Raw genomic sequence first — 27649 nt, forward strand, 5'->3', positions numbered from 1 at the left:
AATTAGAAGGTGGTTCAGATTTCCAAATGTTAGTGTATCATGTATGCTGCAGGAGTATTTGTCTTTTTCTGGGTTAGTCATGATTCATTTTACAGTGGAAATGTCCAACACCCTCATAATCTTTTTCAGTATGTTTTTTCAAGGAGCAATTCCATTTCTACAGGAAATCTTTTACTATAGGATGATCTTGAGTTGGAATGTGCAACGTTAAGAACGTCATCTGAGAGATGTGTCTCTTCATTAGATTCCATCTGTCTCTGTGAAGACAGATACCCAACTGAAAACTGAAAAATACCCAGTTGAAAACTGAAAAATGTATCTCATTTTTTCCCAATAGCTCCATATTTGCTTTGTTTAGATAAATACCTGATATTCTCTAATTTAGCTGAATGTTTCGATTTTTGTCCAGATAACTAGTTTCATATATAAATATTTTAGAATTTTAAGATTTTTCCCCTCTCTGATTTTTCTCTTACAAAGTATTTAACCTATATGTATCATATACACGAGTTTTACCATTGTGGACATAAATTATGAAGATTTTTCTGATCCCTTATATTCACTAGGTAGAATTACCTACCTCCTCATGTTTGCCTCACTATAGTGGCATAGACACAGTCTTAAATCACATTCCTCTATGAATCTGTAAGCTTTTGGGCAGGAACCTTTCTCCTTGATCTTTTAAACTTCAGGATCCTGCACTGTACCTGGCACATAGTAGGCCCTCAATTTGGTGGATAATTGGTAATAAGTCCAAATTTTCTACAATATCTCAAAATATATGGCTTTATTGTGGTCTATCACCTATACATGTAGTTCTTCTAATGTATAGATCATAAATGGTGTATTTCAGATGTGATTCAATGTAGGTGATGTAATAAAATTTCCATAAGAGTTGCATTTGGGAACTTTCCAAGTCAGTTATTCCCTTCTCTTATCATTTAATTTAGGCAGTGTGTGTCTGGGTGTGTGTGTGTATAATATTAGATATATTATGGCATTACATAATATGGCATTAAATAATATGGCATATTATATGTAGTATATATAATATTGAAGTTTCTTTATTTGGTTGTTTTTATATATGGGTGCCTAAAAATCAAGGCAGTTATAAGAGAATATCCACTCTAAGAAAGGGCAAAGTTTATGAATCCATGTAGTATGGAGTAAAAGATTACATATAAATATGTAGGCTTTCCTTATTTTTTACTTTCTCTTATTCCTTTTTATCTGTTTTTAAAATAGTTTTTAAGTATTTTCAATAGATAATGATGGTTCGAAGTTCAAAGGGTACAAAAGGATGTAAAATAGAAAGTAACTCTCTCCCAGCCTACTTCTTGTGTCCTTCCAGAAACATTCTCTGTATGTATTTTTTTTAATATGTACATATATAATCACAACTATGTATTATATATGTATTAACATTGGCACAACCACAAACATTGTTAGGCATGCTAATTTTTTTCACGTAATATATCTTGGCTTTCTTTATATCAGTATTCATCTTTCTGTTTATTTTTAACCAGATGTTATGGAGGACAAGGAAGTACTTGAACCCTCCATGAAAGCTTGAAATGTTTTCAGGTGTATAATAGAAGTATTTCTTGCCAAACAATAAAATAGCCACCACCTTTTAGACCAGAGCTATTCAATAGAAAGATAATGTGAACCAGATATGTAATTTTAATCTAGAGAAAAATTGAGAAAAAGTCGTATGAGAAAAAGTAAAAAGAAACACATGAACTTAATTTTAGTAATATGCTTTATGTAGCACAATGTATCCATAATATTATCATTGCAACGTGCAATCAATAGAAGCAATTAGTCAGATATTTTATGTTCTGTTCTTATGTTCAGTGTATATTTTGCACATAGAACTGTGTTTCAAGGGCTCAATAGCCAGATTTGGCTAGTAGCTACTGGATTGGACAATATAGTTCTAGGCCTTCTTACTTACCAATGGTATTAACTAGATATAATTTCTGCGCAGAAACCAGAATTTTACTCATAACATCTAATTTTACAACACGACTTAAGACGGCACATATTTAAGTTTTCTTTATGAAATATTGGGCCAAATATTTTTTTGTTGCAAATTGATTCTACTTTGTTTGTCTCTGATTAGTGGCAATGCTCTTTTAAATAGGTATAGTAAATGTTTGTATACTCATCTTTATACATCTCCTTTATTTGTTACTAGGTCTCTTTGTCAGTATTATAACTTAATTCCTATTGTTTAGGTACACCCTAAGAAACCATATGTCTTAAATATTCTTAAAATAATGATACAACTTAATATTTATTAAGAAATTGGTGTAGCCAAGCTTGTAAAACGTCCATTTTATTTAAGTAGGGGGTGCATTGAAAATGTTTATAATGCATCCTGCCAATTTTAAATGGCAGAATTTAATGACACCATATAGAGACAGGAAACACAAAAGAACTCTTTCCAGGTGGGCCCCATGTGTTTGCCTTTTGTCTCGGATAACAGAGAAGATAAAGACAATACTAAGTAATAATTTCATGGTGCAAACTGAAGCCAGTCAATAAATAATGCAGTGATTAATGGAACATCTGATGACCATAGTTCTATCAGCATTTTTATTTATTTTTTATTTTTGTTTTTGTTTCCTACTCTTTCCTCTGTCAGGAATACTATCCAGAACTTAAAATTTCTTTAAAGATTCCATATTCAAAACCTGAGCATTACAAGCCAAAAAAGTGATGATAGAAAGATTACTGAAGGAATCCACATGAAAACTAACATTGCAGCTGGAATGTGCATATTACATTAGATAATATTTTTCAATCCGTGTTGACAATTTTGGTATAACTATGTAGTTTTAAAGTCTTTTAAGTTTTATTAATATTTTATTAAGCCCATGGACATTGAAATTTTCTTATTAAATTCTTCAAGGAAAAAACTAAAATCTTTCCCTAATGTATCAATTAAGTGAAAGAAAATAGGTTTTTTTTATATACCTAATTATTACATATCCAGGGCAAAAGTGGCCAGGGTATACTTGTGTCCACCAGATTCCAGCCGTGGGATGCTAAAGATAGAGGTCTCCAGAAGGTGGCTGAGTCTGGAGGGGTCACTGGGGAGCGGGGGGTGGAGGGACAGGGTGTGGGACAGGGCACAGATGGGCTGAGACACACAAAAGACCCAGGTCATTCCAGCCAATAACTGCCTTCCTCTCCTGATTCTGCCCAAATGACACTTTCTGGCTCACTAAAAATATCAGTAGGGAGGGAGAAAACATGAAAGAGACACACCTCTAGGATTGGTTTGTAGATCATAGCTCCTGCTTCAGACTCACTGAAGTAACTGGGCTCTGCCCCCAAATGAGAAACTAGTTCAAAAACTGAAATAAGAAGTTGCTCATGTTCTCTTACTACTTTCTACCTGTGCATGCGCCCCACCATCAAGTCAGAGACAGCCTTTATTCTGTCCGTCTGCCGTCGATTACTTACGTACAGCACCTAACCCTTAGTGTCCTCGGTATCCTTCGTGAGTGTCAGGCGCTGCAACTGTCTACCATTGGCATAGCCTTGCCTTCATATCCCAAAGCCCCCTGTGCAAAAAAGAGTTTCAGTACTCAGTTCTGGTGGGCAGCTGGGACCTCTCCCTCATTGTATTCCAGGGGGAAATGGCCATCAGCATCTTCTCTGCTATGCTCACACTGTTTAATCCAGTCTGTTGGCACTAGTCTATTGTATTCTACTGTTTGTCCTCACTGTAACTACGTAAGCATTTCCTGGACGTTATATCCAAACTTCAGCTTTTAAAGGGACATTTTCTATTTACAAAGAACACTAAGAAAAACATAATAAGAAAAAGCCACATTGGTACCCAGTGAAGCCAGTCTTGAGGTTAACAACTGCAGACTCTCCTTCACATTTCTAACAATATATGGGCAGTTACAGTGAAGAAATACTGAAGGAGCTTCTCCGCACTCTGAGACTCTCTGATTCTATGAATACAAATTATTCTCTTCTTGATTGGGACTAGACTTATTGTATACAACCCATGTTTCCAAATAGACTTGTAAGGAAAAATATTAAAATATCTTAGCACTAGTAGTATAGCTTGCATCAAGAAAAAGGAAAATTTTCATTATCTTAATAAACAGAACAAACTTTTTTAATTTGACAATTTAAAGTGTCAATGTGTTAGCACTGACTGTACAAGGCAGAAAGGAACAGTGTTCCAGAGTTCATGCCAAGTTCTTGCAGTGTACTCACACTTTGATTTCCTTCTCAAAATGGATGGGATTCAACTTCTAAAAGCATACCTAGATTGGTATACATGTTACGGAGGCCATTGAGTTAATTCAGAAATGTCTTTCTAGTGCCCACCCACATGGCAGCCGACCAGACCCTTCTGAGGCATTAATAAACAGTTGGGTAATGGACCTTTCTACATGCTAACCCTGGCTTCAGAGACTCTCCTGAGCTCTGATCAAGTTGGTCAGGGTGTGAAGGAGCAGCCTGAGTTCTGCCGTGAGCAGGGTGCAAATGATGGACAGTTGTAATGCTCATGGAAAGGCCACCCTTGCTACTTGTTCCTTTGTTCTAAATGATGTAGTGGGAATGTAGTTCCACAGCACTTGCACCTAGACTACTTCAAGTGACCTGGTAATTAAACTCGTACAGCTAGTCAAGCAGAAAAGGTTCACAGAGCACTGTATTCGTTGCATAACAATGGGGCATCCAGCCACCCCGGTTTTCCTTTTGCACAACTGTATGTCTCTTCTTCTACACACCCCTCTCTTTAGTCATCTGTTGATGCTTGTTTGGTTTCCTTGGCTGTTGCCCCAGTGTACTGTGCCTGAAAGGTATGAGAGGAAAAAGGAAAAGCACAACTCAAAAACAGTTGCTTTTTTCCTTTCTATTGCTTACTTTTTAAAAAAGCAAAGTCATAAAGATGTCATATAACACTTAATTTTACTGTCCTTTAATTGTTGCCTCTCAGCCAAAAACAAATGGTCATTGATATGTTCTCCATATCACAAATCTAAAGTGTTTAGGAACTGTACGTGTGAGAGCCAAGTTTGTTTCAGTTTTGCTCATTACTGGACTCTGGGGATTTTCTTTCTTTTCTTTTCTTTCTTTCTTTCTTTCTTTCTTTCTTTCTTTCTTTCTTTCTTTCTTTTTTTTTTTTTTGTGTGTGTATATATTATGTCACTTCAGTGTGTCCGGAACAGAGATCAGATCTCCTTCTGAGACACTGCTTTTCAAGCTGGCCTCTCATGTAACTGAATTCGTGCGTGAAGGTTCTCAAGAGATGGACTAAGATTAGATTGTTACTCTTAAAGTAGTTAAAAGAAACAACTCTAATTTCAAATATTTGCATTGATAGGTTTATATGAAAATATGTATGTTTATTTTGCAGGGCACTGATTTAGAGCAGGACTGTTATTTTAGCTAAACGTACTGCTAGTGGATGCGACATCGTTGCTTGCTTTAGTTGAAGGGGGAAAACTTTCCTCATGTTAAGGACTTTTTTGCTGCTCTGATGCTGTTTATCTAGTCCATTTTTTGCTCTAACCTGAGCCTTGACTCCCGAATCTTCTTTGCACATAAGAGTATGCCTTACTACAAATAGAATCAGTCTATGATCAGTTTAGATCATGAGATCTGAAATTCCAAGTTCAGAGTAGGAGGGGGTACCTCCAAGACTCTGGCACAGACATCCCAATGCGGATGCTGCTTTAATGCACCTTGCGTACCTATGTCTGGCTGTCCAGGCGGTCCCAGCTCCACCTCTATTCATACATCCCTAAAATAACAAGTATAGGATAGTCACTTACCCTAAGTAGGTATTTATGGAATAAGCCATTATGTAATGACAATAGAATCAGTTAAACATAATTTTTTTCTCTTTTTATGCACTACTTGACATCAAAAGCAAAAAGAGGTAAGTTGGCTATAAACCTCTAGGTGAACCTTATTTTCTTTAATAGAATTATTCCTGAGTAGTTTTGCTTAAAATATGTTTCCAAAAATCACATACTTTTACATTAGGAAGCTTGTCTTTGTAAATCCTTACTCTTTTCTTTGAAAAATGAATAAGCACCTTCTGTAAACTTGGATTTTAGAAATATTTAATATTTAAATATATTGCTTTTCCTTTAACCAAGTTATACTTGTGGTTTAATACGCTTGTGAGGACATAGTGCATTTTGTAACACTTGGTTTAGTTTGGGGGTCTCTGAAATGTACCCCCCCAAATATGGATTACATAAGTATTTCTTCTTTTCTAAGAAAAGTAGAAAAAGCCAAGAAACCACTGACATTGGTGAAAACCTATAATTTTCAGATCCGTCGCCTTACAGAAGAGGATGCCCTGAACCTCTCAGAATATTTTCTAGTGTTGGTTTTTTTAATGATGAAAAAAATATTAAATAAGAAAATCAAACACATTTCACTGAGTGGTGTCTCATATATTTTTCTTTGGGGGATATATTTTTTACAATGGATCTTTTTAGTGGGTTTTTGGTTGTAGTTTGTTTAACTTAATTTCTCTTTTATGTCTTTCTGGTGAATTAACTCTGACATTTCAAAGGTATAGCTGGTCTTCATCTGCTACATGCTATTATTGACTTTGCTGAATGAGAACAGCCCATCATACCACCTTGAGTTAACTCTGTGCCAGCTGACACTGTTCTTGGGAAGGTCATTTCTGAAAAAAGGCTGTTTTTGAGAAGGTGTTTAATTGGTGTAAGAATCTGGCAGCAAAATGTACTTTTACCTCTTGGTGCCACTGTATTTTATCACCCCCCTCCCAATTTATCTTCTGTCTTCCTACTGTAGGCAGTTGATTCCACACATACTCATGGTTTCATTGTACCTTGTTCAGGGGTAGAAAGTTGACTATACTGCAGAGCATTCGTATATTTCTCTTTTGCAAGGTTTGAAATAAAAAATAGATTGTGAATATTGCTTTGTTTTATCAGCTAGTCATATGATATCCATCAGAACAGCAAATGGAAAGCTGGGTGAAAGTTTTTGTCTAATCTATAATGACTGAAAGGTCTAAAAATGCTCCCTCTTCTTCTTCACAAGTCATACTCTGATTCTACATCGTTGAAGACAATTTTAATGCTTGTCACCAAAATGCGATAAACTATATGCAGTTGTCATTTGTATCAAGGCAGAACCAGATGTTTTTTAAGATTTGTTATCAGGTCATATTTTTTGCATTGTCTACATTGAATTTTTTTTCTATGTATTCCAACAATTCTGTCTTTACTGTTCTTTGGAAAATTTTAATTAATAATGATTGTTTCTGACTTTCAAGGGTATAAACCTATAATGGAATTTGCTGTGTTAAACACTGATGGAAAGAGAAGGCGGAAGTGTCTGGTGACATGAATTAGTAGATTACACTCCTAAGTAGTCGGAAATAAGGCTATTGTCTTACCTGTGGATACTTTCAGAGAAACTAATGTATTAACAGGATATGTCATATGTTTGCAAGAAGGGATGAGATAGCCAACTCTATGTGTTTGATTATAAAATGCTAAAAGTTATTCACAGCTCTCCATTTTTATTAGTGTCAATGTACCATTAAGTTCATCATTAGATTTTTTAAAAATATTTCAACTTTTCCTGATTACTGTTTATATTTATGTCAATGTTTCTATCCATGCTGTCATTATTTTTCTTTATAAAATGTTTCTACTTTAGATATTTCTTATTTTTTCCTAAATTTTCTACTTTGTATGTATTTTTTTTTCAGTTTATGTGTATAGGCATTCATAAGACTACTTAAGTGTTCAAGCTGTTACTATTAGGAGAATGTATTTTGATGCTTCTTACCATTAACTTTTCTGTTAATTCACTAACACACTATTAATCACTTTGTAGATTTAGTGAGGAATAACTCAGTATTGATGTTATTTGGCACACTTTAATAATGGCAATTAAAATTATTTTCAAGATTTATACATCAAGGTCTTACAATTAGAAAGAAGAATAATCACCCAACATTACTAAATTAACTTTAGAGCCTTTGTCAGATAGTATTTCCTCTTTCTTATTTCTTTTATTAGAAAGATGCTATGTTAGGAATGCCTAATTGTAAATTCTCCCTTCTTCAAATGGATCCGTCAGACAATGCAATAATAAAGTACTAATAAAGAAACAATCCAAGGATGCTTTAGGGAAGGTGAAATCAGCATATTATTAGCAAGTATTTTTCACTACATGCCTCCCCAAGCAAACTACTGTGGGAAACAAAGAATTATAAGAATTACAAGGCAGAGTCCTCCTGCTCTGAACCACATAGAGTGATGGAGGAGATTAGATATACTGCAAGGGCAGCAGTGGTCAAAACTGTATGCAGAAATGCTGAAGGAGGTGCCATAAGTGCTAAAGGAGTTTAGGGGAAGCATACACTTCCTCCTGGGTGGTCGGGAATAAAGATGAAACTTGTTAGTTCTGAATAGTCCAAGAGAAGAGCATTTCAGATGAATGTAATGATAGGGGCTATATGTATATATATGTCATTGTCAAAATGATTTCATCATATGGTCTATCTTGGCTTTTTAAATTTCATCGTTGTCAATGGCGTTTACTTTGTTTCTTGAAGTTGAAAACCTCAAGGTCACCTTGACTCCTCCCCTTGGTCCCTCATGTGTAATCAATAACCAGTTCCTGTCAATAGACCCTGGGCTACATGCTTTACAGGCATTCTCTCACTTGGTCTGCAAAGTGGTATTTAATATCCTCACTTAACAGAAACACTGAGGATCAGAACTGTTAAGTCACTTTTTTAGTGTCCCTCAGCTACTGTTTGGTGGAGCAGGGATCTAAACACGAAAGTCTCTCTGATGGGCTCTAAATCTCATGCTGAATGGTGGAAAGTTGAGGCACACAGGGGAGAGAGAATAGGAATGAAGAAGAAGATAAGGAAACCACAGAGAATTGCTTACATCGTTGGCAGATGGAAGAAAATTATTGTGATATACCTGTTATCCATTCCCAAGGATTGTTGTGTAAAGCCCTCACTTAAGACCTGGGTGTATGCATAAGTATGTCTGTAGCTAATTATGGGGAGTACCTTTGTGCTATTATCTGCAAATATCCAGAGTTCCTGAGTTTGGGAGGCTTTTCTTTAATAATTATGCAATTTTTCTGTCTCCACTTCAGTGCATAGTGCCTAGAAATGTGTATTTTCCATCAGTGACTCAAATATCATATTCTATCATCAGTCTAGTTTTCACCAGTAAAACGTATTCATTTGTCCCAACCCTTAGAATGTTTAGAGTATAGAAAAATATGAGAGGACTTTGGCTGTTCTTGGTTTACTTCAACTAGAGAAGTACTGTTGGCAGAGTAAGAGGTTAAGAGGTGGGGTGACAATTGCTTCTACTTTGGAGCGAGTACAAAGGCTCCATATTAGTTTGTGAGGGCTGCCATAGTGAAAGACCACAGACTGAGGGGCTTAAACAATCTACATTTGCTTATTCATAGTTTTGGAAGCTGGAAGTCCAAGATCAAGGTTGGGCAGGTTTGGTTTCTCCCGAGGCCTCTCCCCCTGGCATGTAGATGGCCACCTTCCTGAGTCCCCACATGGCCTGTGTGAGGCCATCCCTGGTGTCTCTGTGTTCTAAATTTCCCAATCCTGTCTGCTCATAAGGCTATCCATCAGGCTGGATTAGGGCCCACCCTAACACAGCAGCATTTTCACTTAATTACCTCTTTAAAGATCCTATCTTCAAATGTAGTTGCATTCTGAGGTAGTGGTAGAGTTTCCAACATATGAATTTGGGGTGACAAAATGTAATACAGTACAGGCCCCATGGGGCATTCCACTGGGCTCATGTTCTCATCTGCCACTCTCTCCAGGGGCCCTAAGAAAATCATTTAACCCTTCTAATCCTCAGTGTCCTGACTCTAAAATGAGGATTATGACAACCAGACTCAGTTGAGTTTTGTCAACACAAGAAAGCTTTTGTTCACTATAAAAATCATACAGAAGGTGACCATGAACAAGCTCCGTAACCTCCCTAGGTTTCTTATTTCTAAAATAAAAATAAAACCTATCTCTTTAAGTTTTTTTAAGGATTAAAGAGCGATTGCATGTAAAGTGTTTAGCCTAATGTCTGCATAGATACAGCACTTAATAAATATTACATGTTACCATTATTTCTCATCCTTTCCTCTTCTGCATTCCTTTTGCCTGCTCTTCCTTTTCTGTCATTGCTGAAATCCCAATTAGCGAATAGTTTGGAAGATATGACCAGGTGTGCAGAAAGAAGGAGGGGTATCCTTTCATCTCCCTTCAGGACACAAAAGAGGATGTCTCTATGCTTTGATCATTAACGAGGGAGTTATTTCAGAACAATCCATAACTATTTCTGTCAACCTTCTGTTTGATAACTTTCATAATTAAGCATTCTTGCTTTTCTGCTGTTAACCATCTGTCCTCATTGGAGGGTCCTTAATGAATATTGACCATTTACTCCAACTAGATAAGATATTTGTTCCAAAGTGATATCTATTTGAAAATAACAGCAATGTCATTATTTTATGACAGCAGTTGTTTAAGTGGGTAAATTTAATTACTGAACCTATCTTTAACAGTCTTGGAAATAGTACACCAAGTTAACAGAGATATTAACTGTCTAACCAAGAGCCATGTTTGCCGTTTGTCTCATGAATTTTCATTTTTCTCACCGATTTTTGAAGTATATGCGTTGCCATTTTTAAATGAGAAGGGAAAAAAAGGAAAAACACATGCCTTTCCTCCTTACTTTTCTTGTTGAAGGAAAGATGCTAAAAAAAATCATGGCCTTGTGAAAGAGGAAAAGGTACCCAGGAAGAAACAGAATATGGAAGTGAGAAGGTGAATTCCTTTGTGGGTCAGAGGAAGAAATGTGGAAATAGAGTTTTTATACAATGGAAAAGAAAGACGTTTCTCTAACTTATGGACCAAGAACATTGAGGCTGATCCTAGGCAAATTTCTGGAAGTGAATGGGTTTCATATGCTCAATATAGAATAGGGATTATTAACAGCCAGCATGAATTCATCAAGAATGACTTAGGCTAGACTTATTTTCATTCTTTATCTCATAAGATCAGGGAAAGTGGTAACATAATATACCTGAATCTTGGCAAACAACTAACTAGGTATTTTATAATATCTTTTAGACAAATAGAGAAAATTGTAGGTGAGGATATAATTGTTTAGGTCCATAACTGGTTGATTGACATCTTCAAAGGGCCCAAATTCATAGATGGACATTTATGAAATACGGTCTCTACTTAGCCTGACCCCATTATTAGTTACTAATTTTAGATAAAGATGAAGATATTAAGGTCATGATTATCACATTTTCTGATTTGAGGGAGAAATATGAGAGAGAGGAAGTTAATATGCTAGGTTATAGAATAGGATCTAAAAGATGCATCAGGGAGGAAAAGGTGAGACTTACTAGAGATAAACATAAAGTTAAAAGTATGTGGGGGTACCTGGCTGGCTCAGTCAGAGGAGAGTATAACTCTTGATCTCAGGGTCATGAGTTCAAGCCCCACATTGGGTGTAGAGATTGCTTAAATAAATAAAACTTAAAAAAAAAAAAGTGTGTGAAGTATTGCATTGGGATTCCAGATACCCCAAGTACAGGATGGAGGAAGCATGACCTGATAGCACCATCTGTAGCCAAAGTGAGCTCATATGAAATAGCAGTGTGACATAGCTGCCGAAAAAATATTGCCATACAGGCTTCTGCTCCTTTAATAGAATGGGGATATCTCAGATGAGGCAAGATTGCCACTCCACTCCACCAATCACATCTTATCCCACGTGATTTCCTTTCAGAACACCTCATTTTTAGAAGATTGTTGCACACACTGGAACATGGTCAAAGAGCTAGGAGGACAGCAAGCGAAGTTGCAAATGTGTCCTGTGGGGAAGAACTGGCATTATTTGGCCTGAGGAAAACTCAGGGGACAGAGAGTTTTCATAGAAAGTGTGTAGCACCTGGGGAGTTTGTGGTCCTGAGGGAAGGTAGGGATTCGTTCGTTCTCAGGTCTGGAAAACCAGGGGCTGGGGTGCTGGCCATTCTGTAGGAGAATGTTTGCCACAAAGAGGTGCTGCTCCACTCCCCACAGAGCATCTGGGTACTAAGGAAGCCGTCCATGCAGCCGCACAACTGCTGGGTATGGTCTCCACAGATCAGCTTTCACCCACAGGGTCCTTACCCCCTCTCAGTACTGCCAGCTGAGCCCAGTGTGGAACCCAAGCACAGAGGGGTTCCCTGCCTCATTCCACGTGAGGCTCTCCCTCGCTCCCCAAACAGCCACCAGTGGGCTCATGGGACTTTCTAAGGCATTGACTTTTAGAAAATTGGTTAATTTTCTAAATTGCTGTAGGAGGTTTAAAAGTAGTAGAAGCCTGAGGGGAAAAGCCTATGACCAGACTTTCTCTCCCTAGTCATTGATTTATAGAAATTGAATGATATCCCCATTCTTGTCCCTTTACTTTGCTTTGTGTTTTTGAGGTAATTGGTTGCCTTCAAATTATTATCTCAACTGTCTGATGAAGTTCTTAATTATGTTTTTCTGACTCTATGACCCTGATATTTTCTAGAGGTAGCTGTGTCAATTTGAGAGCCAGCCAGAATAGTGAGTAGAAAATAGACCTCAGCATCAGAAAAGTCTGACTTTAAATCCTTGCTGTGCCACTTGCTAGCTGTGTGACGATGGGTGAGTTCATATATATGGTGATTGTGTATTAAGTTAGTCGGCGAATGTTTCTGGAACACCTACTATGATGCCAGCTCTGTGTTTGTTTCTGGTGCCATGAAAAATGTTAAAGGAAAAAAAATAGCCTCAGGGTATATGAGATTTTGATGTAGTCCCATATATCAGAAATATTTATTTTCTTGTGGTAAGAATAGTAAAAATAATAACTTCAGAGTGTTGCTAAGACTTTAAACAGTTAACTAATGTAAAGTTCCTAAGAGAAATTATATGATGTTGATTCAGCAAATAATTTCCTTCCTTCTTTCTCCCTTTTTTGAACCTTCCTTTCTAGTTGGCTTTTGTTCATGGAGGAATGCCCTATATGGACACTCTTCATGTGTACCTCAGTACAGACCTATAGATCTTTAAGCTATCATATCCCTTATTCGTCTGCCCTTGAGGCACTAAAAATCTCCTGAGTATGCTCTAGCATTTCTCGGGCCTGTGACCTTATGAATGTACACTGTTCCCTAATTCAGTTCTGAGCATTTCAAAGCACTTCGATTTTATGATGAAATATTTTATTACTATTGTAGAGACCACAAACTACTTACAGTTGCTAAGAAGTTCTTTGGCTAACTTGTTTTTTTAGGCATTAGCCTAGACATTACAACCTCCAAGGAAGCATTCCCTGACCACTTAGATTTAGTTAAGTGTTTCTGCTCTGAGATCCCTACATTTCCCTATCATGGAAAGCAATGCAGCGTTATGTCTGTAAGTTCAATCCAGCCTTTGGATCATACAATCCTGGATTCAAATCCAGATCCATCTCTTAGCGGACTCTGGCTAGTTACTTAACCTAAGTCGCCCTTTTCTCATCCGTCAACTGCAACTCATAAAACAGGGTTACAGGAGAGCATGCAGGTTAAGTGCCTACACAGTGCCTGGCACATGGTAAGCAGGAAACAAGTGCTAGGTGCTGTCGTCATTGTCCCCATCATCATCATCATCACCACTAACACCATCATCATGACACTTTCTTGTAATTGCTGGTTGAATATGATTGTCTTACCCGATTGGCCAGGGACCATATCTTCTCTGTTTTCCCTTTGTCCCCAATGCCAACAGTTTTGAACACATTCTAGGAGTTTAGTAACTTGATTGTTGAATGGTTGTGTTCTGGTGGCCCAGATGACAACAGTGGCTGCTGGGATTCTTTAATATGTCCTGCTTGGGTCACATGATTGTCATCTTTTATGCCCTCAGAAGTCATGAGATGAGGCCTAGCTCCTTCAGGAGTGAGTCTACCCCAGCGTAGATCCTAGAAAGCACAGGTGGAGACGAAACCACAGCATCTCAGAGCTGGGAAGGATTTTCCCAATCTCTCAATTCACTCCTTTCATTTTACAAAGTACCTGCTAATACATATCCACTTGTCAGCGGGGTTAGGTGTGTATGTAACTGGAGGGCTGTTAACCTGAGAAGAGAGATTTAGAAGACAGTTAGGTCAGAGCAATATGGCTATTTTTCAAATTTTATTTTTTTATCTGTCACCATCTTATCTGTAGAATTTGCTTTTTATCCTTTAAGGATAACACTTAACTAAGTGCTTATAAATAACAAGTACAAAATAACAATAATAATTAGCCCAGAAGTGATATTAGTACTAAAGGAGGAAAATTTGATATTCACTACAAATGTCAGGAATATCCACCACTCATTAAACAATTCACTAAGGGACTGCACTGTGGTCCTGATCACCTGCTTTCTAAATTTCATCACAGAGCATATTTTGAATGAATAATCTATAACTGCATTAGCAAAAAAAATTTCTAATAAAAGTGAGATACGGAAAAAAATTTAAACCATGTAAATACTCGGATTACTCTAATTCTAAGGCTTGTCATTCCATAGAAGCCAAAATTTTGCGATAGGGGTGCTTCATTTATACCTCCCTGGAAATGGAAGACCTGAGGCCAAATTCCAGAGTGGTTTTCCAAGTGTTCATTTTCATTTACATCCGTTGTGTTTACCCAAATACACCATAGGAGGGCAGCTCTCTCCTGATTAACTAACTTAAACAAAACTGCCTGTCTGCTGATCATCTCAAAATCATTATCTGAATGAGTCCAAGACGTCCCTGAATTATCACTTAGATAGAAAAGCTATTGGAAAAGATAAAAGGAGCATAAAGGAATTCATCCTTTAAGACTCTGAGTTTCTACAAAAGGGAATCATTGAGCTAATCAAGCTGCAAAATGAGAAGACAAGGAGTTAAAGGAGAAAAAAAAAGAGAATTCCCCAAAGTGGAGAAAATGGAAATATTTGTCACATTTGAAGGACTTTTACTGAGTGTGATAATCTGAACACCAGCTACCAATGAGAAGCAGATCTCATTCCTATTACTAAGTAATAATTGATAAGCTACTCTGCAACAAAGACCACCTATGAGAGGCTCCCTTCATTAAGAATGTTTTCTTGAATGAACGCAAATCAAGCCTGTCTACTTTACATCACAGACAGCTTTAGTGCGTTTTCAATGTAAGCAAAAGCAACAGCAGTTTTCATGAATTTTGGCATTCTGGAATTATATAGGCAGGTTTTGCTGTAATGAAAATATACTGGCTTTAGAACAAGTGATACTTAGATACAGGCCTGTGAATGTTAATTTCAATAGAGCTTCAATTAATTTAAGCCTGTGAATCCAGGTTTTATGATAATTTGGCTTTAGTATTATCTATATAACAAATAAGGAAAGAGACTTCCTAAGCAAATCCTTGGTCTTAGCACTTAGCGAGAGGACATGCTGCAATTACTTGAGAATAATTGAATTTTCAAATCTGACTCTAATTTTAACTTTTTTGTAAAATCTTTTTGCAGAAATATATGTATTTCAAACCAGCTTCTCAGGTGACTCTAGTACAGTCAGCCTGGTACCAATAAACAGACTGTTTTGGTTAGTTTAGAACACTCAGCACATGGTCTTTCTTGCAGTAAACGATTAACATAACTGATCAGCTGAAACACGGAGTTTTAATAGCTAGCATTTTGTTAACCTTGTGTGACTTGAAAATGGCAAAAATATAACAAAGTGAATTTCCCATTCAGGTTAGCTTTCTCCATCCATCCAAGTTACTAACAATTTACTATATAATAAACATTCTCATATTTCTGCTAACAAATCTTGCTTTTGATTAATAAAATTTTCAGAAAGCTGTAAGGATGATTTCTTTCTCTGATATCTCATTAATCATGGAAAATATTGTATTGCATGCTTGCTTTTTTCAATGTACCTATGGGATTGACAATATGCCCATGTATCCTGACAATAAAGGCAGTTATCTGAATATATTCCGTTTTGGAAAAGCAGGTCTAAGTGCTAAGCAAGTAACTGCCATCATGTTCAAGTTCAGAACTTGAAGATCTTTCATTATATTAATAGACTCTTTATTTTTAGATGTATCCAGATACCAAATGTGAATGGCCACATATATTCCAATATACTTGAGAAATCTCACTACCAGTTTTGTACCACTAATTTTAAAAACTGTATTTAATTAAGAAAAACGTCCTTTCTATTGGCATTGTTCAGGGGGAAATAAAATGTCAGATGTTTCTGTATGAATGCACATTCCTCACTAAATCTCTCAGGCAACTGCTTTAGTTACTGTTACTAACACGACGCTATGTCATCTCTTTGTACACATGTCTAATTTATCAGTTTCTTGTAGATTGTCAGCAGCCTGCTGCCTCCGTACCGCCACAGTGCTCACAACTAGCCGGGAGGCAAGACTGCCCAACTGTCAGGTAAATTCGGACGTCCTTTCTCTTCTCACCCAGCTGCATGTCAGATCCATGGAGCCCAAGCTCTCCCCTCCAACACCATAACTTCCTATCCATAATGACATTTGCTACATTTGATCTTAAATATGGGCTACACTAACACACACTGCATACCTGAAGTCTACATGTGCTCCGTGGGACTACAAGAGAGCCAGCGTTTCTCTTACTGGCTGCTAGTGGGCGGACTGAGGGCTGCCTTCGGCTCCCTTGTGTGGATAAGTGCTAGGATTAGTGCGGTGGTTCATTACCTTCCAAAGTATAAAACCTGGAGTTGTTAGGATGTTTGCCCTACTTTTTCTTTTGCTTGTCTTTTTTCCTTAGACTATAGTTCTCAGACAAATAGGCACTAAGAATAGAAAGCATATCTCATGTCTGTTCCAAGACAACTTTATGAATGCGTTTCTGTTTTGTCTCCACTTACCATCCTCATTAAAACTGAATTTGAAGCCTGGAGAAAAATTCATAATTGGCATTTTAGAAGAATGTTTGCAGTGATATTGCCCTTTATGTGAGATTAACTGAAGAATCGTAAAGGTGGCTTTACGTACTCCCTGTACACTAAATTGGAGAATTGGTTGACAATTTCTATCCCAGTGAAAGCTTTGCAAGTCCATCATGAGTTTACCTCCACATGGAACTCACACTCAGCATCAGAGCACCCCCTCAGGACGTTACATCTTTGTGGCTTTTACAGTCTACTTATTGTTCTTTCTGGATTTTAATGTGTCATCTCCTACCAGGGCAAGGCTGTTTTTGAGTAGGGACAGGCCTGAATATATTTCCACGTGCGTCAGGAGTAGGTATCAGGAGCAGCTCATGGGTTAGAGCCGGGAGAGCTGGGGAGCCACAGATGCTGCGAAACACAGCGGCGGCCAAAGCCCTCATGTGACTTGGTCTCAGGGGTGGTTGTGCAGCTAGTTGGAGAAGGGAGACATGGAGTTAGCCGGAGAAGGCACATGGGTAAATAAGCCCCAAGCCAGTGTCTCCTGACTGATGTCTAGTCTGCCAACAGGATTCCAGCCCCGGAGTTTTTACTTCAGGAGCATTCTTTGCTAACATATGAATGCCATCTTATTACAGAAACCAGCTGTAGAGTCATTTTAATTATGTAAGTAACTGGATATAATGATAAATGTTCAGACCCGTCTTAGTAGGACCCCACGTGTGCAGTGGTGAAGAACATGGGAACTTCACCCACAGTCCATTCTCCACCACGCACCCCACCCACCCAGGGACAGTGCCAGCCTCGCAACACATCTTCAGCACCTGCTGATGACAGGAATGAGTGAATGAGCTCCGCAGGCAGATTGCTTGGGTTGAAATTCCACCTCTACCCCCTGCTAGTTGTGTAATCGTGGAAACTTGCTTTTGCTGGCTAAGACGTTCTGTCTCTGTGTGTGTGGTTTTTGTTTTTGTTTTTGTTTTTTACTTGTAAAGTAAGGAAGAGAATAGTTTTGAGGGATTCTGTGTGGCACAGGCCTAATGCTTAGTGTGCTCTCGATGTGTTACTAACTGTTCTCAGTGCCCAACCATCCCTCAAGGCAAAAGGTCTGTGGCCTCTTTTATAACTTCTCTAATTTGCTTGGGGAAAGAATGGAGAAGCCTACTTCTTTAAGTGTTTCAATTAGGTAAGGAGTGGAAAAGCTAGTGGGAAAATGTTTTAAGTTTGATTTTATTTCACCTTGCTTTTTTTTTTAGGAACTGGTCTGACTAAAGGGTTACCTGCCCCAGGGCTATGTCTTCTGAGCTTACAGAATTTAGGTTGCTTGCTACACCTTCCCAGGGATGATTTACTTTAAAGAAAAGCAATTTAATGAATTACAAATGTTTCTAGTTTCTACCCATGAGAATACAGCATAGGCCAGGTTCAGTGGTCCCCACAGAGAAATGATAAAATCCATATAGACCTGGAAAAGCTCCTTTTCAGAGTCACGGAAATTACGGTTGGCTTCCTTCCCACCCACGCCTCTGCCAAATGGATCGAATTTAATGCCCTCACTGCTCTTGTCGCTTCTTGGTGGCAGAAAAGTTAACAGCCGACGTTTGAATTCTTACCGTGTACATGACCTGTGTTCAGTTCTTTACACTTATTAATCATTACGACTGGGAACAGTTATCACACCCATTTTTAAACCAGGAAACTGAGGAGGCAGAGAAGGAGCTAACGTGACTTCTCCAGGGTCACCCCCCCTGAAAGCAACTGAGCCCAACGAGTCTGGCACGCGTTGCCCTAACCACCGCGGTGCACCACTGCACCACCAGGAGACGCCCCCCGATTTTCATTATGCTGTGAGGAGCGTAGTCAGAATTTAAATCACTCATGTTGACTCTGTATCCCTGAATTGAAAAGAAAGGAACATTCATGTAAAGAGAAACATGAGAAATAAAACATGCTCACAAGGTTGAGTAACTTTAGATCAGTGTTCTCTGTTTCTCACGATAAAAATTGTTTTATACTTCCTTCAGCTTACACATATGTTCAAATAACTTTTTTAGGTGTAGGGTTTTGAATAAATGAGCATTTTCCTCATCTTTCCCATGGATACTTCTTACAAACTGATTCTGTTATGAAGCTAAATTATTGAAGTTGTTTATAGATAATAGATAATCATAATGTGAGGGGAATGCCCAATGTGTGGCTGCCTTGGATGTAATATTTAAATATATGGAGATGTTTGGGATTTAGCACTTCTCCCCTTCTATCGAGGAGTTGCTAACTTGGACACAAAAAGAATCTTTCTGAAGAAATACCCATTCTTACATCTTAGTAACAGTTTCCTAAGCCTACTGTTTACAGTATGATCTACCTACAAAAAGTAGGTTTTTAAATGGTAAATGTTGGATAACAAGTGGGTTCCCGAAGGCAGTTAGCAACCATAGCTGAATACAGCCTGGACCTGAAATAATTAGAACTTATCAAATATTTATATCTAAGAAATAATTTCTTAACTGGTAAACCAAGAACATGTTTCTGTCATAATATATGTAGTGTGATGGCATTTCATGCAAATGTAAAATAGAGATAGTATAATATAAAGTAGTTTCGAAAATCTGAAATAATGAACACATTTTTAAATCATCATGAATGACATAATGTGATGGTGTTGGGCCAAGTGAACCATAACCTGGCGCTCAGCTGGTCAAGCAGAAATGCTTGTCTTCTCCTAGAAATCCATATCATACTGTATGCTAACTAAGAAAAAAGAAAAGAAAAGAAATGCTTGTGTTCCTTGGTTGGGAAGTGTATTTGGACTACATGGGGCTTCCAACAGGCTTCGTGTATAATGTGACCATCCCATGCTACTTGTTGTAACTTATGTTGAATAATGTGTTTAGTTCCCTAAAAAAGATACATGCTTTAAATCATGCAGATCTAACAGGGAGAGGAGCTCTGTTAGGTCTGTGGGAGAGTCTGTCTGCCGCTGTGTTTCCTGGGCCATCTGACTCCATCTGCAGGGTGGAGGAAGAGCCTTGCCATGCAGTGATTTTTTTAGCCTTTGTATTGAAGCTCCAGTTCTCCCAGGGTTACCTACCACGTTTTAAAAATAGGTAGGAAAAATCATGCTTATCACTGGTTGCTCTAACTAGTACAGAAGAGCGCTCTCCTCTGAAACTAAATTCGTAGCAGTTCAAAGAGTTTGGGAACTAAGGATGACCTCAAGCAGATCAGTAGTTTACATAATTATAATTTTGTGTCAAAATTCAAGAGATACTCTTGAAGGATAATTTCAGTACCAAAGATAAAAAGGATTTTGAATGCTAATTTTTAATGCCTTCAATGATATTAGCTTTAAATATAATAAATAAATGGGATAAATAAAAATTATTTATTAAATATTTACTTGAGCCATGGCTTCATTAAATGGCTATGATTTGAGCCATGAATATTTTTCTCAAATTTTATTCGGGGCAGAATGAATTCTATGGTACTGAATTTCATAATATATGAGGGGGGAAGAAGAGTTTTAGAAAAATACCGTTTTTTTTTTTCAATTAAAAAAAACAAAAACCCATATTGTGGTGTTTCCTCCATTAGTCATCTTTGAAAAGGTCTAAACCCAAAAGTGTTTTGTAGTTTTACCTTAGGAAGTTCAGTGATTTCACTCCCTTACCCTTCAGGGTTATTCAGCAAGACGTTAAGGAGCCTGAGCATTTATGCCTTCATTTAAACTGGAGGCTCTCGGAAGTGGTCGTTTGGAATCTGCATGATATGCTCAACGGACAGGAAGTTTTAAAACTGTCCTGTCTTACTTATACTGCCAAACTAAGGCAAGTAGTGGGAACTCTTAGAGCAAATCAGACTTCCATGGGCAAATTACTTCTCCTATGGAATCTGGATCTACCAGAGACCTGGAGGGTCCTCCAAAGCTTTGATCCGGCATTGTCTCCTCCCGCGGGAGCTTGCTGGAAATGAAGATTCTCAGGTCCCACCCCAGACCTACCGAATCAGAAGCTGCATTTTACCAAGATCCCCCAGGTGACTGGTATGCATATTAAAGTTTTAAAAGAACCGATTTGAAGAAATCTTGCAACTAACCCAGAGACCTAGAGGAAATGAGACAATGTGCAGAAATTGAACAGAGGGACACTGCGGGAAGGGTTTACATGTCATTTCCCTAACGCCTGTATTTCTTTTCCTCCCTTCCTTCCTTCTTTCTTTCTTTTTCTTTCTTTTCTTTCTTCCTTGGGGGGGGGGGTGGTGCATTATTCTTGAAAAGCTGCAGTCGTCTTGGCATGCTTTAGATTTAAACTGTTTTCTGTGCAAAATTTGTGTTTATGTTTTTAAATGTTCTATGAAAAGATTGTGCCTCTCTAGCCCTTACAAGTGTGCCCGGCCCCTGTACATGCGTTTCTTGCTGACGCGCTTGTTTCTCGTTTTCAGTCCTGACCTAGCTCTCCCTGAGGAGCAGCCACATCCCAGCCCCCACTGCGCCCCTCTCCACTGTCTCTCCAAGCCTCCTTACCCCTAGTCTGCATCTCCCGTGGACGGATATCTAAGGCGAACGCTTTGTAGCCACACACAGGATACTGCCCAAGATCCAGCGGGTGTTTTCTCCTCCATTGTGAGCTGTAGGATTGGATTCATGTTCGCCGTTTGGGAAGATGAGAGGAAGTTAAGAAGAGTAACACAAAGCACAGACTCCAGTGTGATGAAACATTTTATGGTTTCTCTAAGTCACAGATAAACTTCTGCAATCAAATGGCTGTGATTGAGTTCAATGAAAACAAAAAGTAAAAGGAAGCAGAAACTATGTATCTCAGATGGCTGGCTTTACCTCGATCGCATAAGAAAGACCTAAGACAATGTAAAATACATATATTGTAAAATCATCTTTCCTTGTACTTCGAATTCAGCTATAGGAGTTGATTCTGATATTTTTTTCATTGATATTTATTTTGTATTTTATTTGCCACATGATTTATGTCTATAAAAATCATTTCTGCGAGAGGTGAACTTAATTCCTTTATTTTTAAATACGCATAAGTTGCTCAATTAAGTGTGAGTTTTAATTTAGTTCAAAATCTGGAATTGGCCAGACTGTGGTCATATTTCTTGCACAAAATAATAAATGAGGTGCATCGGAATGTTAACAATAACTGTATTTTGCTGCTACACTGATATCGTTTATGCACTTATTTTCTGATCAGTAGCTCATTAACTGCAGGTTATTTTTTCTTTTTTTAACTAGAATTCTTCACTTGACATCATTAAGTAAATCTAGGAAAGACTATGTTATGATTCATTGACTTATCCAACTTTTGACAGCATCTTTAATTTTTTTAAATTGCAGACAAGTAGATGCACTGGTGCTGCTCCTTTGTGTGTGTGTTTGTGTGTGTGATAACGTTAAGAAAGCTAAATAACGTGAAGGGAAACAAAAAGCTGTGTTTATTTAATGACCAGAATTTTTTTTTTTACTTTCCCAAATTCAGGGTCCTACTATGAGTCTTTCCTGCAAATAGGTATCAAATGGGAAAATATATACATAGATAGATGTAATGTTAGCCTTTGGTTAATTAGTTTACCCAGAAAGTGTTCAAATTTTGATTAAAATTGTATGTTTCGTTGTTGTTAGGTTTTTTCATAATGAATCTTCCTTGCCAAAAAACAATAATAAACCTTAGCTCATTGTCTACTTTTGACAAACACTCAGGTGCCTACAATCATTATATTATATTGAGATAGTACATGTTTTTAGTTCATTTACTGATTCTGCTGGGTAACTTTTATGACTTGATTTAAGGCAGTGGATTTTCATAGCAAAATTTCTTTTGCACATAATCTGACAAACAAGGAAAACAGCTAATTGAGCTGAAAGGTCTAACACTCCTGGGCTCCTTAACTATCAAGTGCTGCCCACACAATTGCTCCTAGCCCTGATTCCTTGTCTAGTCAGGTAGCCTTAACTTCTTTAAAACCATAACGGTTTGACCTTTTCATGTAACTCTATCTGTAACTTCTCTTCAAAACAAAAACAATCCTCACTGTTAACACAAAAGATAGTTAACAATGCAGGGCTCTAACAGTGGAGATCTTGTAGGGGAGATCTCAGCTTACTGAGTGGGAGTGGGTGGTACATTAATGGATAGTCCATCCAAGATGGCAGCCAACCTGTAAATCGTAAAGCACAGTGCAGGAGCTTTCGTCAGTTGTACACCTATTAAGTAGTGATCACACTATGACCAAAGCAACCAAGAGGTTTTGAGTTCCTTATATGAGTGCTATTTTCAACAGTGTCATTTATTATGCAACTTGGAGTAACTGGAAATCTTCACCAAAATAGAGATTCAGGTTAAAGTACAAAAACAAGAAACAAAACAAATCTTCACGAAGTCCAGATCATGGCAACCTAACGTTCTGCTCTTTCCTCCCTGCATTGCCTCACTGATACTAAACATTTGCTCCATTTTATTGGTGTTGTATCTGCCTGGTACCAGTATTAGTGGGATTTGTTGGAGTTCATTTAAAAGAAACTACCCCGTTCCCCATTCCTGCTTTTTCTTTTCTTTTTTTTCTTTTTACTTGTTTCCCAAGCATCATGTTTTCAGACCTGAGAAGTGGCATAGCTGTTAAGTTGACTTTTAATAAAAACTGTTTGTGCCTGAGGGAAACTATGCCTTTTCAAAAAGTACCTCAGAACATCTTCCTATGTTGCCTCGTTGGTTTTATTGGTGGTACAGGGAATTGAGTAGTAAGTACTATTTGTGTGTACACACAGTACTGTCGCACAGTACTGTCTGTGGGCCTACTGACAGTACAGTCTTGCTTTCTTGCTCCCTGACTCTGTATTTATGACCCGGTGAAAAGCCACGTTATAGACAAAACATTTATTTCTTTCCATACAAAGTTTACCATTGAGTGTATTATCTGCTGGTTTTATCTAAGTTCTTTATCTTAATAGAGTAGGAAATGCTTGATTTGAAATATTAATTCTATAAACATGTTAATTTTAGCGAAATTTTGCCAAGAAGATATAGAAACTTGGAAATAAATTTCTCATTTTCAGCACAAAATTAGATAATAGTCCCTAAGCAGTAGGAGATAATCCCATGTATTTACACTGCGGCATCATTTAGTATAGTTTAAACTGAGCCATATCTGTATTTATTTAGAGGCATTTAAAAGAATAAATATGTGTAGCATTGGTTAAAATTAGTACCTGTAAAAAAAAAAAAATCAGGTTTCAAAAGGAAATTGAAAAATTGAAGAATCGGTGAAAATCAAAAAGAATGAACCTCCGTAAGACTAATTGAAGACAGACTTGGGGAATAAAAACCAACTGCAGAAATGCAATAAAAATATTGGCTAATTATTGGGAACACAGTGGGCAAAATTTAAAGGTAACTGGCAAGTGTGGTTAGCAAAGTAATAAGGTAGTTTTTTAAAAGTAAGCACAATTACCATCCAAAAAAGAAGTCATCATGCAGAAATGCTTTCCTAACTGAGGATTCCTCTTAGCTAAAAACTTAAATTAAATTTAAGGGAGCAATAAATTGCCTTTGGCCTGAGCGCGCAGAGGTGCACAGGACCCTTGGACTGTTCTTTCCAATCAACTTCTGATTCATCAGATCCCTTTCACACATCCAATTCTTCTTCAATAAGAGGAAGTTGGAAAACTTTGAGGAAATAGAAAGCTATTAAATAATTAAGAAAAGACCCATTTAGAAAGATGATACTTTTACTTAGCCTAAGGAAGAAGAGGTACAACAGTGATCTACAAGGAAAGAAAATTCAACAAACAAGAGGTACCAGATATCATTATTAAGACTGGAATAAGAAGAACCAAGTCTTTAGTGTGAAGGATTTATATTACCTCTATGAAAGAGATTTTTAACTGTAGAAAATGAATCACTGAAATTGGTAATCATAAGGAATATTAGTTTTTCAAAAATTAAATATTATTGGTTATGTAGTAAGGATTGAGTTAGGTGGCAAGGTATCTGACGATAATGTATTTTAATTCTGGGATTCCATAATCTTATGCTTCTTTTGAGTTTAATACCTTAAAGTTATGCTGGTTAGTCATAAGGTATTTTATCCCTTGAAAATAGGATGGCAATCTTAATTTTTCCAAGATATCTGATTTAAAAAAAAAAAAGAAAAGAAAATCGTCGGTATTATTTTTCTTCCAGCTATATTTCATAATATCTTTAGTAATTTTACTATAAAAAGCCTCAATTGTCAGAGTCTAAAAAAACAAATGTCCTCAGGAATACTTTGGAAATAGAGGGTATGCAATCCCGTAGGGGGGCAAATGCCTCTCAAATTTTATCTTTTCTTAAAAGGATCTTCAATCTCACTATTTCCTCTTTCTAATGCTTTGGAAAATATTCCTGTACAGATAGTCCTTCTGTTTCAAACAACCATGAAACGTTGGTCAGATAAACCAACTATGAATGTGGACAGTATTAAATAAAATCTTCTACAATTCTCAAGTAGAAATTACAAAATAGGAAAAAGAAGAAATGAAATATATTTTCTACTAGGATAAGAATGGCAAATTTAATGTGTAATTGTTATAATCAATCAGCCAAAAGACATAATCTGTCTTTCAGAAAGACACATCAAGGGAAACTAATCAATTTCCAGTAAGGAACTGTGCTAATTCAGCCCAAGGAGGCCAAACAAATTGATATTGTAGATATAAAGTAGGACTAGATTCAAAAGGAACTCTTAGGATAAAGTTCACAATTTAAAAAAAAATATTTGTCCTCCAGGTTTTTTATTTGTTTATAAACCAGAATGATTTAAAATAATCCTTGTATGTAAGATTGCAAAAAATTTGGAAGAATATGTTTTCAAATAAAGGGGACATAATTCTTCAAACAGTTGTTGAACTGGAGTTGTGACAGATGGCATGATCAGTGCTATCAACAAGCGATTTTTACCTTGAAATCCATTTCTATGGACATATAAGACCAACCTAGCTCCCGAGTGACCTTTTCCACTATCTGTAATCATGCCCCCAGATGAGTCGCGTCTGTAAGTAAGTTCATCTTTATTTAAATGCCGAGTTAACCGCCATCGTTCAGATGCGCTGCATTTGTAGCCTGATGCAATTACGTTGACATCTGAAAGATTTTGTCGAGGCCTGCCTTTCATCCTTCTTACTCAAAGTATAACTGAAAAAGATATTTAGTATTAAGATATGTTCCCCAATCGAGGATTTTCCAGAAATACTATTTTACTTAAGAAGAAGAGGAGTTATCAACTGCCTTTACTGTAAGGGTGTGAGTACATAAGAGTATGCGTGTAAAATGTTTGCATGAGAAATTTCACATCATGTACGCTTTCCCATATTCATAATACGAACACTATACAAGTCTTATTTCTCTTGTGATCTTCTCTTCATTAGGAATGTAAGGAGATTATTACGTATATCCGGTCTCCTTTCCATACTGAAATGCATGGCTCTAATTCTCAATGTACTTTTATCCCTTTCCTCCGGAGTTATTTAAAATTTGTCCTATTTAAACTGACGCCGGGATAAACTACCGAGCCAGATTATTTCTGTGATTGGAGTTTAAGTGCTGTAGAACATTGGCTGAGAACACATTTTTATTTGAACTTTTCTTTCTTTCAGAATTATTCTCTGATCGTTATGGTTCTCTTATAAAACACTGAGGAGTAAATCGGATGCTTTTAAGTGTGGCTGTATGTTTTTCTTTCTAAAAAGTCCTCTAAAAGCAAAGATCAGAGAACTATATAAAGAGAAAGGTCATCTTTTTGTTGACAAACCATTTATCAATACTATTGACTATCCAGAATGAATCTTTCTGTTGTTTAGGTTTAGAGATATGATTATGCACCAAATCTTAAAGGAAAGAAATGATTTTACCATTATTGCCAGAAAATTTTTGAGCTCCATGGTTTGACTGTTAGAGTCAATTAAATAATTCTTTGAAAATCTTTTATGGTATTTTTGTAATCTCAGTGTTTTTATTTGCATGATTACACGTATATGATGAACCATACATGATTCTGAACTGTATTTCTTTCCAGTATTAACATTTGTGTAATGTGTGGCCACCCTGATTTGTACACTATATAATTGTTGTTGTAATGATTCTGCTATTCCTACATTTAATTGCAATTTTGTTATTATGCCTTTTGGGATTAAATGATGTGAAGTGTTTCCACCTAATGATAATACCATATGAAAACATGACTAAAAGACTGACCTAAGAAACTCTTTTGTTGCTAATCATTTTTTAAAATCCAAATTTCAAAGGAAACTTGTTCTCCAAGACATATGCATTTATTTTAAATCCAAAAAAATTCCTAGGAATTTATTATTGCTTGTCCTTTTAAATTTTTTTATTGTAGACAATCCTAAGTGAATGTCTCATGGGAGAATCCATTTATGATATGTGCTTGTATTTGTGTAATCTGATCATGCACTCAATGGTTGGAAAAGGCACTCCAATACTAAGAAAATCACCAAAAGAGGATATATCAATTCTTATATCTTGGTTTATGTTACCAACTGAATATGGTGTAATGCATAACTCTTTCCAGTAAATAAACTGGTTATCTTTTGTTCATTTCATCTATGCTACCTTTTTATCAGTTTGAGCAATCTTTCTGTATGTCATTTTGACTTGTAC

At 37.0% G+C, this 27649-nt stretch overlaps 1 protein-coding gene across 3 annotated transcripts in view; it reads left to right on the forward strand.

Annotated features, from left to right (window-relative positions):
* The window catches only part of BICD1 (BICD cargo adaptor 1), a 212650-nt gene extending 185050 nt beyond the window's left edge, over window positions 1-27600 (forward strand). Inside the window, exons 9-11 of one of the 3 annotated variants that reach the window (XM_045811927.2) lie at window positions 5912-5920; window positions 16429-16504; window positions 21423-27600. In XM_045811927.2, coding sequence (XP_045667883.2) covers window positions 5912-5920; window positions 16429-16504; window positions 21423-21510 — 173 coding nt within the window. In that variant the 3' untranslated portion in view covers window positions 21511-27600. The remainder of the gene's footprint in view (window positions 1-5911; window positions 5921-16428; window positions 16505-21422) is intronic. The other 2 variants (XM_045811923.2, XM_045811925.2) reach the window with 2 other exon arrangements.
* The last annotated feature ends 49 nt before the right edge of the window (window positions 27601-27649 follow it).

The sequence above is a fragment of the Ursus americanus genome, chromosome 25 (assembly GCF_024610735.1).
Source record: "Ursus americanus isolate L20-20 chromosome 25, mUrsAme1.1.p, whole genome shotgun sequence".
Lineage (NCBI taxonomy): Eukaryota > Metazoa > Chordata > Mammalia > Carnivora > Ursidae > Ursus > Ursus americanus.